Genomic DNA, 16,090 nt, shown 5'->3' on the forward strand with positions numbered 1-16,090 from the left:
CTGGTATTGGATAACTTGGCAGTTGCACTTTTTACAGTGTGAAATTTAATTACATCAAAGACATTATATAGGTACTGAATTACATACTCTATTTTTCAAAATTTCTTATACTACTTTTTTATGGCTATGAAACTGGTTATAACATACTAATAGCAGCCCTTGCAAGACAATTATAAGTTTTTAATCTCTGGCGGCCTCTAGAGGGCCAATTATTGACAGTATACAAAATATAATATAGAGTAAGAGCCCGTGGACGCCATACCTACGTTATTCTATAAAAGCTGAAACTTTGTCAGCAGATACTCTCAACGTAGGTAAGAACAATGGTCGATTATAGAGTTTGGGTCGTGGCGGCTTTGGCAGAGAAACGGTAAAGCTGCCAAAAATATCTACTTAAGTCTACCTATGTCATTTTATAAAGTGCCATTTTTCGTTATTACCTTCAGGATATTATTAAAAATCACGTTATTGATTGCAGAATGGTAGCAACCCCTTGCCAGACACCTTTAATGTTGAAACCCCTGCGAGTGGCGACACAAAGATTAAACTCCTGAGTGCGGGAGTTATTTTTTGAAAAAAAAAAAGAAAAGTTCGCGCCGAAATGAGTGAGATTACAGGAAAGGAAGGAGTCTGCGAGATTATGAAATGATTTATAAATGTTTATAAAAAATAGCCATGTCTTTGGAAATTAAAAGTAAAGACGATCTTATGATAAATTAATTCAACAGTTACGAAAAATAGAACCAAACGCCAACCGTGATGTGATTGTGATTTCTTTTTTAAATCTTAGGTACAAATTACCGTAAGGAAGAAAGAAAGGTAGAAGAGTGAACTATATCTGGGTCAGGCACCAATGCTGTCTACGAGCCAACATCAGGTACTTTTGAAATTTTTGAATGACGACTATGGAAAGCCAGATTCTTCTCGTTTTAATTTAATGTCGAAAAAAAAAATACAGTTCACAAATAAATTTAAGGATAAAAGAGTATGCCCACCGATCATAGACAGTTCGGCCCTGGATGCACACATATAAAAACATACAGAAATGATAATATGCAAATAAAAGAACCAAAATGTTAAGGAATTGATTCAATAAAAGTTCGGGTTTTTAAGATATAAAATGGTTTTTATTTAAAAAAATACTTTAACGAGCGAGCTTGCTTTAATTGGTATATGCCACAAGCAATTAATAGTTAGTCACTGTTAGTTAAAATAGATCATTTTTTTATCTTAAAAAAAACGACTCTTTAATCCTTATGTCGCGAGGGGTTTTACAAACATACAAATCACATGCACAAAGACACCCAGACTGAGAACAAGCATTCGTGGATCACACAAATGCTTGTCCTACGCGGGAATCGAACCGGCGACACGTCGCTCACAGTGGGTTTCGTGTGGTAACTTCAACCACCTCAACCACAGGCTCTTTTCATATTGCGTTCTCTAACATACTAAGATAAATTATTATTGATTTACATGTTTTGATGAACTGTTATTTGAACTCTATTATTTGAGCTGCAACTTCCCTGCCCCTTACGTTTGTCTGGAATTCATTTTCATTTCAGATTAGAGAAGCAGCCACAGCAAAGTCTATCAAATGAGTAGAAACCCTGTTAAAATAATTTTGGCGAAATATACTAGTTTTAAAAATACCATTGACTACCTCTACTACCCACACGTAGCAGCAGCTCTGGACTTATTAGCATCCCTTGTTGTTAACTGTGATTCACCATCTTCTGGAGACAAAGGAACCTCATAACCACAACACTCTAAAAGAGGCAATGAGTGTTTAAAGCCTCTATCTAAGATGAATACTTCTCGAGATTCGACGTTGACACTTTAACAGACATAAAATCAATCAGTCTATTATTCTTTTATTACATAAAATACATTTCTAAATAACATGCGTATATGCAATCGAGAAATCGATATCGATTTTTGTTCGGAGTATACATCGTAATAAAAAATAATCATATTTGAGGCGCATTTAAAGCTCTGCACGTCTTTTATATAGTTAAACAGTCCTGTGTAGTCCCGTTTTAATTATTTTTATACCTTATTGTCTTTCCGGTACTTTATTACACATAAATATTGCTATCATGTTTCAATAAATAAATACCGTGATTAATTAACATAAAACACGACATTTTTTTAGACAAAAGCATATTATTGGGCGTTTCATGGCCAAAATTGGGTATTCCCCTTTATTGAACAAAACTCTGATGCCAGCGACGCATCAAGCACACTTGCATATTATCTATCCAAAATGTTGCCAACTCGGAGTTCGAAAAAGACGTAGGCCGGAGTATTTCTAATATTCGCAATAGAAATCTATTTTAAATTAAATTTGCGAATTCATTGTATTGTGACTGTTTTGCCCCGTACTGAATTTCCATTTATTGTGTTGAAGGAGAATACTAATAGTGTCACTCTAATCTTATTTCCATTCATAAATTGGCCATTGTAAATAGCAGAATTGGGGATCTATACATTTGTAAATTGAGGATTGCAATAAACGATTTGATAATATATGTTTAATTTGATAGAATGCTAAAAATACGTCTAAAGGTAAGTACGTTTCGATGTTCTATTGCTACTAGGAACGCCGCTTTCTTTGTGGTGACTACATGTCCTAATCTGATCTCAAGTAAGGCAGTACAGTTTAGATATTTTCCCCTGTAGGGTTTCATATTAAATTCATTCGTCTAGAGGTTTTATTGTTTTCTTTTCTTTCGGTATGAAAACAGTATAATTTATATTTCATAATACTAAATTTCAGGATATCGATTTACTTTTGGTTTCACATGACATGGTAGAGATTACGACTCTTCGGGCACAGATTCTACCTCAGAAAATTCAAGACTCGCTCTAGACAGCTCAAGAGAAGAATTGCGTATTCAACAGATTCATCTAATAAAGCGTTATGTTCCATAATCCTTATCCTTATCCTTACATATTATAAAACAAAGTCCCCCGCCGCGTCTGTCTGTCTGTCTGTCTGTTCGCGATAAACTAGAAAAGTACTGAACGGATTTTTATGCGGTTTTCAACAATAGATAGAGCAATTCTTGAGGAAGGTTTTAGTGTATAATTAGTTTAGGTTTTGTGTAAACTGACGATATTACAACGATATTAGTTAAACATGTCGGAAAATATTAAGCCATTCGAGAGCTTTCATCGAGAACGCTGCCAAAACCTTTTGAGTTGCAACAAAACAATGTATGGCGGGTTTGTACCTCTTTAATAGATCTACAAAAAAGTCCGCGGTGGTATATGTCTATCTTCCAAGGATAACCCACAATAACCATTTTTATGTGTTTTCTCAATACAGTAAAATTATGGGTTATTTACGAACCTCTTTTTAACAATACAGTATTAATCCTTATCCAAATAAATAAGTTAGATATGCATGTAATATAGAACAAAATTGCCTTTTACACAACGCTAAAAAAGTTAATAGGTAATGAGTTATCGTAATATTAAAATCTCCGCGCGAGAAATTAAAAATCGATGAAACGTAGCGAAGATATCGTTGGCATCTATATACTAATTGTACTATATATATACTGATTACTATGTATATACTATGTATGTACTATGTATATACTAATTGTTTGTTTGTTTGTTTGAACGCGCTAATCTCAGGAACTACTGGTTCAAATTGAAAAAATATTTTTGTGTTGAATATACCATTAATCGAGGGAGGTTTTAGGCTATATATCATCACGCTGCGACCAATAGGAGCCAAGAAAAAGTCATAACTTATATCTTCTAACCACGCAGACGAAGTCGCAGGCAACAGCTAGAATAAATATAAATAAAAAATAAAAATAAACGAGCATTTCAAACGTCCCTTATTCCACGATCGGTTTCACATATTTGGCAGAAATGTGTCAATGAAATTACGTGATTTACCCAAGAACAAAGCCTGATTGCTGAAAAAAATATTATTTCAAGCAGAAATGGGCAATTTAACGCGGTCGATTTTTTCGACGGTCGGATAATGCTTTTTTTCCTGCATTACAATACAACTCGGAATCACTAAATTCATAAGGCTGAAGTTGCCATACTGCACTTAAATAAACACTCAATATTGTAGATAAGTAGTGTAATAACATTAATTGTCTTGATCGTTTTACTTACTTATTTATTATCTATCTAATTTGCATTAGCGCTTACAGTAAAAAGAGACTGGCTTACATATAGAATAAAGCAGTGCAATGTCTAATTTTGACAGTTTTTTACGTTGTTGATGTACACAAACTTGATTTTATAATTTTTATTTCTAAAGTGATATAAACGCAAAAATTTTAAAATGTCTGTTTTCGATTTTTTGAACCCTTTGGCAAAATTGTCACCGCGTTTTACAGAAGAGAAGCTTGAGGAAATAGTGCAATGGTTTGATGAAAACGCAAAACCTTTGTTAATAATTGACGAAGGAGAACCCACTAATGTAATAACGATCGAACAATTTATGAGCTTTTTGGAATTAAAGAAGTAGTGTATTGGAGTCAGAATTTTAGCTTAAAAATATCATTCTTATTAAAAATGTTACCGTATTTATTGTAATAATGACATCCACAGATTCCATAGAAGAAATTTTAGATACCCTAGCTATTTGGAAATTATGAACGAAGCAGAAAAATTAAAAGCAGGTGTTACAAGAATGTTAACAAGAGACCAGTTTATATATATATTAAATACATGGGTCATAGAAGCTGAAATTAAACATGAACTTTTACTTGCCTTTGAAGTGTGTATCTAAGTATAATTTCTGCTTGAAGTATAATATTTTCGAAATTTTGTCAGTGAAGAGCTGGCGATGACGATAAAATACTTATTAATTTAACAGGTTTTTGACACAGAAGAAAGACACTATTTAGAAGTTGAAGAAATTAAAGAACTAGTGATGGGATATGGCGACCCTTTTACAGAAGCTGAAGCTCGTGAAATTTTGCGCGATGCTAATGTTCGAGGTGATGGAATAGTATACTACAAGGACTTTATCGAAAGCATATTTAGTCTTGCTCCTGAATTATACAACATCAAGGTACATTATAAATAAATTATTTATGAACGATATTGTTCTATTTTTGACGTGAAGAACGCAGAAAAGCGGAAGCACTTTATTGTTTATTTTCAGGTAGATTATTTGTATCAAAATCCTGATGAAGATCCTTCGGTGCCCCCTGAGCCCGTTGTTGAGCCACCTCCTCCTCCTCCACCGCCGCCACCACCACCTCCGCCACCGCCTCCTCCACCACCACCACCAGCCAAAGGGGGTAAAAAGAAAAAGTGAATAAAAATATTGGTTTTGTTTTAATAAATTGTGTCTTTTTCCTTTGTAATTTGAATTTTACCTCTTATTCATAATTTAATAAAAGTATGTTGTTGAAAGTCTGTTTATCGGAATTTCTAAACTCGAGCTATAGAGAAGGTAAAAATTAAGTACTAATAGCACTCAATAAAGTGTTTGTTGATTTTAGAGATTATATTGACACTTGGTACATGGATAATACTTGGAATTTACTGAATATAAGCAATATAGACATTGATGATTAATTCATGAAGAGCGGTAAATTTTATTGTTACAAAAAGTATTTTATCTGTATTGCCCTACGTTTGTCTGTGGTTCATGGATGACATGACATTAGTGAGTTAAATAGATATGTCGTTCGTGTAGGCAATGAGTAGCAGACTAGCAGTCTGATGCAAAACATTTTGATTTTAATTTTCGTTCTTCAAGTTCGGTTTAATATGTATTGATAAGAGTATTTATATGAGCTTATACACATCGTGTTATTTGCGTTCCTGATTTTCTAATATATCAATATTTAGGCATCCTAACTAGGGCAATGGATCTCGAGGACAATGCTATGGGTCTAACCCACGAACAAACTGATAAAATACTTCAATTTCAAGATTTAACGGGAATAGAAGATATGTCGATATGCAGAGACGTTTTACAAAGGCATCAGTGGGATTTGGAGGTAATATTTTCATTTCATGATTGTGTTTGTACAACAAAGATCCTTATGGCTTACTTCTATTTTGCATTTTTCTAGAAGGAACTATAAGTCTGCTAGATGTAGGTAGGATTAGCGGATTAATTAATTTAATTCTCTTAGGTGGCGATTCAAGAACAGTTGAATATCCGGGAGGGTCGGCCGTCGGTATTCGCGACAGAAGCTCGTGCCCCTCCAGTTGTACACGACCACATAGCACAGCAAGTGTTCACAGATGAGGCTCCGGAAGGCCCCGGCGGCGTGCGCGGCTTATTCCAATATGTGGTCAATCTTGTAGTCTCTGTGTGTTACAGTACAATTACATCTGTTTTAAATTTACTGCTTAGTTTTGTACGAAATGATGACAGAAGATGTAAGTATAAGTATATCTTGACTTGAAATACCTTGGCTTCTATCTTAAAGTATTTTGAATTATTGTTTTGACTTCCAATTAGATTCAAATTTAGTGTAGTTGATAACCTTATTGGTATCTTAGTAGTTTGTGTTTATGTTAAGATAATGTTGTTTTATTTGCAGTGGTGACTGACCCTCTTGGGGATGTGATGGACTTTATTCACAGCTACACATCGCGGTTCAACCCACACCCAGTGTTTTACCAGGGCACATATGCACAGGCCCTGAATGATGCTAAGAATGAGCTGCGTTTCCTGATTGTGTATTTACACTCAGAATCTGCAACTGAGACACAGAACTTCTGCAGGTACTGACTTTATCTTACAGATATTTTCTCATCAAGTTGGGAAATTCACATTAATATTTGTTCAAAATATATTTATTTGCATACATCAGCAATTATTGTTGATGAATTAATCAACAATGTCACTTAAAAAAAAGGTTCAGTATTCGAACTAACAGACTAAGTGAGGTTTGCATGATCTTTATAATATAAAAAAATACATCTATATCTTCTCAAGAAAATAAGGTGCAGCATTTATAATAGAAATACCCGTGGGTGTAATCTTAACAGGTAAACTAGACTCTAAAATGAATTGGGTTTTTCTTATTATATTTATATCATATCACATCTTAAATGTGTTACTAAAAAAGGAATTTAAAATATTAATGCAAATAATAAATTTAGTGATATTAAAAAGGAATTATATGAGTATGCTACCAAAACAAGGAATTATATGAGCATGTGACTACAAAATAATCATACTTAATATTTTCCTCATTACTGTAACAAAGTAGAGGTAAGGATAAACAAAAGTTATCTCCCAATCCAGAGATTGTATTTTTACAGTATTGTGCGTGCTTATGGGTAAAATGGTTTCAGGACTACCCTAGCAGATCAAGATGTGATCCAATACATCAACACGCACGCCCTGTTCTGGGGCTGCTCGGTGGAGAGCGCGGAGGGCTGGCGCGTGGCGCAGTCGGTGGGCGGGCGGCGCTACCCGCTGCTGTGCGTGGTGTGCGTGCGCGAGCACCGCATGACCGTGGTGGCGCGCTCCGAGGGCTCGTGCTCGGCGCAGCAGCTGCTGCAGCGTCTGCGCCGCGTCGTCGCTGATAATGAACCTCATCTCGCTGCCGCTCGAGCTGACAGGTCACCTATCTCTAATACTTGAAGCTTTTTCCATGTACATGAAAACTTATTTTGATTCCATTCAGGTCAAAACTAAATTTTCACATTGAGACTGTCCAATTCTTATTTCCGAAGACCGCATAGTGGCCTACTAACACATTTTATTTTTTTCATCATAAGTATCTAGTGTTATAAGAAAAGATACCCATGTCACAAGGTACAAATCCATACATGGCCTCAGATGCAAGTGTAGCCCTCTAGCTAGTGGACAACCTTGTACTGTAGGTATCGTATTTACTATTCAAAGCAGTTCGTGACGAAACTACAGTTGAAAAATGACCAAACCAAGTTGTAGAGGCTCGCCACTATTTCCCCAGTAACGTTGTGTATTTTGTGTAGAGTGGAGCGCGAGGTGACGGCGCGTCTGCGCGCGGCGCAGGACGAGGCGTACGCGGAGTCGCTGGCCGCCGACCAGGAGAAGGAGCGGCGCCGCGCCGCAGACCGCGCCGCGCAGGAGCTGCGCGACCACGAGGACGCGCAGCGCCGCCAGCAGGAGGAGCGCCACAAGCAGGATGTAGGCCGCACACACTGCACTCACGCGCAACGCTTACCGCACTAGCGCAGGCTTGTGGAAGCCGATGTCACACGATCCCTGTTGCCCTTGTCGACCCACCAAATTTTTTCTTAACATTCTATGCGATGTGGTTGCGATATCGCGGGTAGCCGGTTTCGACGGTGCGAATTAGTACATGGTCATGGTGCGGGCTCGCGCGCAAGTGCCGTGATTCGATCGTGAGACATCGGCAGTACACTTCATTAACCGGATTGCGGATTGGTTATCAAATAAAAAATTAAGAACTCCCCCAACAATATTTTTTTCACCAAACTAATTTAGAACTTTCTTGTTTAAACCATCAATATTCTATTTCAGTACACTTTCATTTGAGTACCTACCCACTCGAGTATATTTGCAGACATTCGGTTATTCTTCCCCACTTTCAAGTAGCTCGACTGATTTTTATTAAACCTTGAATATCAAAATAAACTTATTTGAAATCAATCAATCCGTTCGGGAGTTATGATGCCACAGACTGACAAACAGACGTAAAACTCTTTTTGAGTCGGGGTTTAAAAATAATTTTATGCTTATTTCATGATCACCATTTACATAAACATAAACTTCGCATGGCACTAACGCCATTTTCAAATGCTTGCTTGCTTCCATACCATATTGATATTGTATAGCAGTCTCTTTAAATAGTGGATTAACAATTTGATATGAAATGTGTGAAAGCGACAACTCGCATCTGCACTACCGGTGATATAATAATCCTTTTAAAAAAAGTAATTTGATTGCCTTGTTTCTTTTAAATATAGGCATTTGTCTTGCAATGGGACAAAACAGACATGACAGACGATTAAATGTAGAAGGTTATCGTGAAAGTTTCGGTCCGTGCGTGTGGTTGTGCGTCTGTTCGGCTAGCCTATTGTAGTACAGTTTATCCGTCAGCTGGTGGAGGCCCGCGCGGCCATGGCGGCGCGCCTGCCGCCCGAGCCCGCGCCCGGCAGCGGGACCGTCGTGCTGCTCATCCGCCTGCCCGGCGGCGAGAGGCTCACCAGGAGGTTCACGCTCACACACACCACGCAGGTACTACTTTTAAATACTGCACATTTAAATATTTGGGTCTCCCAATTCAGGAACTGAAATAATAACTGCGTACATAGCTCTCCAAACCAATAACTAACGTGCCATGGGCTCAATTCCTGTATAGAACAAGTTTTTGTGAAATCAATCAAATATGTTCTTGTGTCTGTAAAACCGTCAAGGATTAAATTATGCGGGAATTGGTATATTCAAGAAAAAAATCCAATTGATTATCTTTCAATGATTATTCGGTGCTTTGTTACAGGATCTCTACGACTTCGTGTTCAGTCACCCGCAGTCTCCAGAGGAATTTGAAATCACTACCAATTTCCCGAAGCGCGTGCTAGCGCGGGGCACGTCCAACCTGCTCGATGTCGGACTCAAAGACCGAGATGTGCTGTTTGTCAACGACACTAACGCATAAAATGTTCTAGTGTTACCTATAGGTTATTCCGATTTTAATGGACTTACCACAGAGTAGTTAACAAATGGAGTGACAGCGATTAGCAAGCGGTGTAAAATCTTTTCTGAGAACCTAAATTGAAAAGTTTTTTGTTCTGTTACTCAGACTTTACCGTTGAATTAGGTTTGAGAAAGAAATTGGAATTGTGGATTAATTACGAATATTTAATTGCTCCGATAAAATACAGCAAACAGGAAAGTGCTCCATTTATTACCTAATCTGTGGTTGATACGTTATTGTAATTATCAATGATGAGTCGACTGATCGATATTGGAACAAGAACAACAACGAAAAAGATACACTACGTCATCAATTTTAAAACCCACTGAATAAATTCCCATGACCAGTTAATCTCTTGTATTCATGACAACAAATAGCATCTTTAAATAATTGCCATTAATGAAATGCAATTCGGACACTATATTTTTAAAAAGGACCTTTTATCCCGCATTATTTAGTCGCCGAGCCGGCTTTCAGACACACGAAATCAGCCAATGGCACGAATAAATAGTTTGTCGTATTAGAAGCGACAGCAAAAAAGTTCTCATTACTTTATTAAATAGCCTGATTTTGCGGTAAAGTTTTCGGGGCCCAAGTATTGATGTGGCCACTGATGTTTTGAGTCCTAAGGGATTCTTGGTGATGCCATTGCAATAAATTACAATATGAAAAGCCCAAATTTTGATTGCAAATTTGAATACCCATTGGATTAATCTACATCGAATGCCCATCGCGCGTAAATTTTAATTCCATTCTAACACTGAGGGCGCCGGTCGTTCTGTCTCTTTGACTCAAACAAACAAACATCATTTTGAAGTGAATTGACATCACAAATGTGAGACTCGCTATTGTGATGTGACCTTAAATGTTAAAGACCGTTCATAAGCGTTGTGGGTAACTACAGGTGATTGGTGATTCAAGTCAATGATAATATAAGTACCGAAGAGGTTACATTGATATCGAGATTAGGACACCCTACACAGGGTATCACTAATTTTGTACTTAAATATAAAGGTAGTGCATATTATTAAGACCCCTTTCATACTTCTGTTGCGATATTGCTATTTGTGGTCGCTGGACGATTGCGAATTACTTTTGTTGACAATCCTCCGCACGTAACATAGAACTCAATGCTTGTTTATTGCGGAAAACTAACATAATAATAATAAAGTCAAGTAGGTATTGTTATCAAACAGTCATAGTGCAAAATCCGATGTATTCATCCTTCAAGCTTCTTAACACTCCAATAATATAATTTTAAATATTCTGAAATAGTTCATAACTGTTCACAACACCATATAAGTGTTAGCCAAAATTGTGCATTGTAATGAATCTTATAGTTGGTTAAGTTACTATTGTAATAATAGTTCATAGCACTTCGATGTCGTTCACTTTGGGATATTCGAATACGATTGACACGAATGATTGATGTTATACAGATTAACGACATCTAAAAATTCTACAATGCTCCGATTTTGTAAGGGCTAAGACCTCCCTCCATTGTGATATTGGAGTGTCGACTCGTATGTAAATGCTAAAAAAATATTATGTGGGACTGGCATTAAGACATAATATTCGTAGAAACATACGTGAATTTATCGCATATCACATTTTGATTTTATACTCCTTAATTACTCAGTTATACTCTGAATTATTGCTTTTATTTTTTTAAAGATAAGTAAGAACGATTCTTACGCTGATAAAGACAAAGGTTTTGTGTCCACTATGTTACCTAGGTTTACACACGGGGAATTTGTTTGAGTCAAGGAAAAATCTTGCGGTTTGAGTGCCCTCGACTTGGCATGTTTGGTGAAAGTTCCATTCTAGATTTAATCAGTTATAAATGCTGTGGTCGGTCATACCTGTGATAAATATAAGGCTACTTTCATGCCACACTATTATTTTAACATGTATTTGGAGAGCGAGTCTTCTATGACACCAAGTTAAGATTTGAACAAATTTTCCGTCGTGTAGACAAAGCCATTTAAAATTAGTTTTGTTCTTGTTGTATAAGACAACGAGCAATTTACAAATCATTTAAATGTGAGTTCTTTATCCATTTTTAACACATGATTCGTAATTGACAAGTAAGTGAAGTTAAGATTGCTTCAAATAGTTTATGTATGAAGGAATTAAAAACCAGGAGTGTAAAATTTTGTATTAAGATCTATTTAAGACTGAAAAGAATTGGTGAATAAAGTCAAGGTTGTAAGGAAACATTGAAAATTTTTGGCAGAGTTGAGGTAAAACAGAGGCTAAATATTATGTTGAAATACAAATGTTTTCGAGTTTTATGATTATCCCATTGAAAGCCAAAATTTTAGGAACAAAACTAATTTTAATTAGGTAAGTATGTAAATTATAATTAGTAAGTTATGATCGATATTTTATAAGGTAGCATTAAATAGATCAAGGTACATAATGTTATTTTTTCTTGTAGTTTTGGTTTCATGTCGCTTGCTACTTGTTTCCTTTGTTTTTTTTTTATTGTGTAGGTTCTTAAAAAGTGAGTTTTCCTATCTGAAGCGTTCCATTACTGTAAATTAATTATGATTTTTGTTGATTGTACCAGATGGTATTTGATAATGGAACTTTGATTGTGCGTAAGGTGCAGCACATTCGGTCAAAGGTTATGTGCATTTATTTCAGAAGCGAATTGTGTATTATATTGTTTTGTTGTATTATAGTCATGTTTCTTCCTAAATAAATGTTTTTATTTTATTCACTAATTTTATAACATCCCTTATATTTGTTTCTTATGGTAATTACCTTTTATGAATAAAATCTCAATAAGATACTCTTTAAGTTATTTATTAGAAACCCATAAGTCAACAACACACTAAAACGAAACACCACCTGGAATGTAGGCACTTTATAACATTCACAAAATTCACTTACATGAGTAAAAGCATAAATGAAGATATCATACAATATACATAGACTATAAAATGATCAGATTGAAATGTTAAAATCTTTTAAGTATTTAACACACACCTAGACCTATACATTAGTTTCTCAATAACACTATTAGTAATGCATCTTTAGTGGTTACCCGTTTCATAAAAATAATTTAAAAAACTAATTAAAATATATATGTATATAAATAAATACAAAACTTGGTTCAAACTTTACAAATTGTAAGTACATACTTGATATGTTGTAATTAATGTAATACCATGATGTCCGAAATATTGTTATATTGTATGACATTATTGAAAATATCGCCTCCGTAAACGATTGGTACTTCTACAAGCCATAACGTTTGAATTGTTCAAATCGAATCTACTGACAACACGCACGCAACATTTGTATGCAACAAGTATTTTGACGGATTTTTTAATGCAAACTAAACCATAGGAACACACGAGCAATACAATGATAAGTATAATTAATATTGACCACCACACCAATCATGGGAAGAAGGGTCCAAAAAAGGCGCCCAAATGTCTGGATTGCAGAATGTGTAGGTATTCAACAGCTGAAAGAGGAAATCAAGAAAGATGGCCATATTCCAAATTTTTGCTTTCTTCCAGAAAAGGATTATAATCCCGGTGACTAAGGAAAGCTTGTTTAAGAACTCTTAATAGGAGATTAAGATAATTCCGCTCCAGCAACAAGGTATTGAAGAAATAAAAAGTGTTTATGGCCTGCACTCACTAACAGGTAAGCAAAGATGAGGGATACTTTGCATGTCAGAAAAAACATCATTCGGCAACATCTTGGAGAAAAGACGAGGTGAGTACGAATTGCGACATGAAAAATCCCATATCTATGCATACATGAATACCAAGAGATGTACTAGGAAATCTCTGTCCGGAAGCTTGTGTGAATACGAGCGAAACATATAGTTAAAGATTGTAGAACTTTCGCTAGTCTACGGAAGCAATATTATGAACATTTTTGGTTATGAATTTACATACATACTTTGCTTACTTTTATATCCAGGATGCTGACAATAATACTATGCATATGATTCAAATTAAAGTAGAATTGAATATGTTATGTCTTATTTAAATAGTTAATAAGTACTACATTAATTTTAGAAAACAAGTGCTGGGTTAGATTTGATTCGAAACTATAACAGTATAATTTTATTAAAGTTTGGTCTAAGTAATTATCTGTGGACAATGTTAACAGACTAAATAAAAGGTACATACATAGCCAAATATAATATATATGATTATAAATATATAATTATAAATAAATCAGGTGTAACAAACATTTTTATGAAGAACGTAAAACTTTCACAATTAAGTAATGGTACCAACACATTCGCATTTATTAAACCAAAACTCGGAAGAGGCACGAAAAAGGTTGTTATGAAATTAGGATGGAGACAAGAGTACTAAAATTATGAATACAAATATTGAATAATGGATGGAATAGGTACTTAAAATATCGCCTGGGATTTACTTCATACAATATTATGCCTATTATTTTTGTCTTTCTGTACATTGAGCTAATCTACTCAATCACAATAATGTCTAATCACAAATTACTATAAAGTAATGTTCGAAGTCTAAAAAAGCTAATTTATCACACTTTGGTTTTAAAACTAATACACATCATACTTTTTTTGAAGAGTTCTCTTAGTCGTTGTAAGTGCAACTAGAATTTTACCGAAACTTGATTTGCAGTTTCTACAATAAAGAGCTTTTTACACATTACTTGTTTACGACTGCTATTAAAGATCCTTGCTCACTAAAAGTCTTCTTATTAATATTCATTCCATAGGGCAGTTAAGAAACAAAAATAAATTTTCTTTGAATATAAAAATTCTAAAATGCGTGTCGACCTTTTTGTACTTTTCTAGATACTTTTTACATGAGGAGTTTCATTACGTGCTGTATAAAAATCCGATGACGTATTGCTATTTGTAATTGATTTTATACCAGAAAAGACTAATGTTAGATACATTTTTATCCCATAAAAGCGTGAATGCAATTATCTTTTAAACCTTGCTTCTTTAGAAAGTCTAGCCCTGTGTACGTGAACTCTGTTGGGCCGCACAGACAGGCAAAGTGCGTACACTTGTCATCACACTGAATGTTTCCGAAGGACTCTGTAAGCAGTTCACTGGTGATGCGTCCTTTATGCCCCGTCCATGATGAGCTTGCTTCAGACAACACGTACGTGATTTTTAACCTGTAAGTTAACACATATATGTATAAGCGTTATATCGATTTGTTTACAAAAAGGAATCCGATAGGATTGCGAATTACAGAGAAATAATTGAATTTAATAAGTACCTGTCATCTTCACTTGACATTGTTTTTAAGTTTTCTTCGAATAAGATGTCGGCTTCTGTTTTATTGAAGAATAACAAGTGAGTCCTCTCGCTGAAATAAAGTAATACAATTAAGGCAACTATTTAGGTAAATACAACTTTCTCATTGAAATGGCACTAAACAAAATATGGTAATAGTTTTAAATCTGGTGTCAATAAGGTTTTTTAAGTAAAGGTTAACTTACCACCTAGGATTGGATCGTGACAGCATGAACTTTATAAGGCCAAGCATGGGAGTGATACCAGTACCAGCTGCTATTAAATACAACGTCTTCACTGTCTTTAGCTGCAATAAGAATAAAATATTTAATCAAACAGTTCAGACATTCCAAGTATTAAAAAATAAAATGGTCTATAGACAGTCTTCATTCTCCATCAAAAGTTTTGATTGTATGAAGACTTTAATAAATAAAAAATAAATATTCTCTAAAGTTATAAAAACAAAACGTTTTCTATAGAAATTGGAAACAAGCTATTTAAAAATAAAAAAAAAGTCAGAAGCACGGAAAGTTATTCAGTTATTAAAACTTCGAATGGAAAATTAAGTAACTGGTCCAGAAGTTAGAAAGTTGTTAAACGTAATTAAAAACTACCTTTTGCAATTGAAAGTTGCCGTAAGGTCCGGACAGACTAATGAGGTCTCCGACTTGTAGTGTCGTGAGGTGTGGGGAGAGGGCGCCACTGTCGTAGCGCTTGACGGCGAGGCGGAGGGCCGAGAACATGTCGGTACTATCTGAAGGGCCCCAGCCGTCACCCACAGGCGTGTAGGACCGGACGCACTCGTTGCCTGAAATAAAAAAATACAGGCCGTATTACTTGATTGAGTTTATTTGTGTATACCTAGAAATTATTTGAATTGTCGCCCCTAGGTTCACCTTTTAAGAACGATGTAATATCCCAATGTTATGCATGTTCATTTTTTTAATAGAGCTGTTTAATGTCATTTATTTTTCCCAACACACTTGCGTGTCAAAATGTCGCTGAATCTGGAGACTTGGGCTTCATTACATTAATAAAAGTAGGTTTATTGCGTACTATATGAGTACCATATTACTTTCGGTATGGCTTTTGGGCCACTAAGAAAACTAACTGCTTACTTAGGTTATGTTTTTTCGCAACGCATGCCTCCGACACCATTGACAAC

At 35.4% G+C, this 16,090-nt stretch overlaps 3 protein-coding genes across 6 annotated transcripts in view; 2 read left to right on the forward strand and 1 right to left on the reverse strand.

The window, feature by feature from the left end:
- The first annotated feature begins 4,060 nt into the window (after positions 1–4,060).
- Positions 4,061–5,299, forward strand: LOC113500308 (calmodulin-like). Its single transcript, XM_026881058.1, has 4 exons — positions 4,061–4,497; positions 4,585–4,753; positions 4,853–5,050; positions 5,144–5,299. The coding sequence occupies exons 1-4, from the start codon at positions 4,316–4,318 to the stop codon at positions 5,297–5,299; spliced, it is 705 nt and encodes a 234-aa protein (XP_026736859.1). The 5' UTR covers positions 4,061–4,315.
- A 351-nt stretch (positions 5,300–5,650) lies between these two features.
- LOC113492609 (FAS-associated factor 2-B) lies at positions 5,651–12,380 on the forward strand. 2 transcript variants are annotated; one of them, XM_026870148.1, is made up of 7 exons: positions 5,651–5,990; positions 6,129–6,378; positions 6,543–6,726; positions 7,303–7,572; positions 7,951–8,125; positions 9,050–9,199; positions 9,462–12,380. In XM_026870148.1, the coding sequence occupies exons 1-7, from the start codon at positions 5,856–5,858 to the stop codon at positions 9,618–9,620; spliced, it is 1,323 nt and encodes a 440-aa protein (XP_026725949.1). In that variant the 5' UTR covers positions 5,651–5,855; the 3' UTR covers positions 9,621–12,380. The 2 variants fall into 2 exon arrangements, with proteins under 2 accessions (XP_026725949.1, XP_026725957.1); XM_026870156.1 differs by having other exon boundaries at positions 9,062–9,199.
- A 74-nt stretch (positions 12,381–12,454) lies between these two features.
- The window catches only part of LOC113492580 (cytochrome b5 reductase 4), a 71,051-nt gene continuing 67,415 nt past the window's right edge, over positions 12,455–16,090 (reverse strand). For all 3 annotated transcript variants that reach the window (XM_026870088.1, XM_026870097.1, XM_026870106.1), the window contains 4 exons: positions 15,540–15,733; positions 15,132–15,232; positions 14,909–14,998; positions 12,455–14,804 (listed from right to left, as the gene is read on the reverse strand). In XM_026870088.1, coding sequence (XP_026725889.1) covers positions 14,579–14,804; positions 14,909–14,998; positions 15,132–15,232; positions 15,540–15,733 — 611 coding nt within the window. In that variant the 3' untranslated portion in view covers positions 12,455–14,578. The remainder of the gene's footprint in view (positions 14,805–14,908; positions 14,999–15,131; positions 15,233–15,539; positions 15,734–16,090) is intronic.

Source organism: Trichoplusia ni, chromosome 1 (assembly GCF_003590095.1).
Source record: "Trichoplusia ni isolate ovarian cell line Hi5 chromosome 1, tn1, whole genome shotgun sequence".
In the NCBI taxonomy this organism is placed as follows: Eukaryota; Metazoa; Arthropoda; class Insecta; order Lepidoptera; family Noctuidae; genus Trichoplusia; species Trichoplusia ni.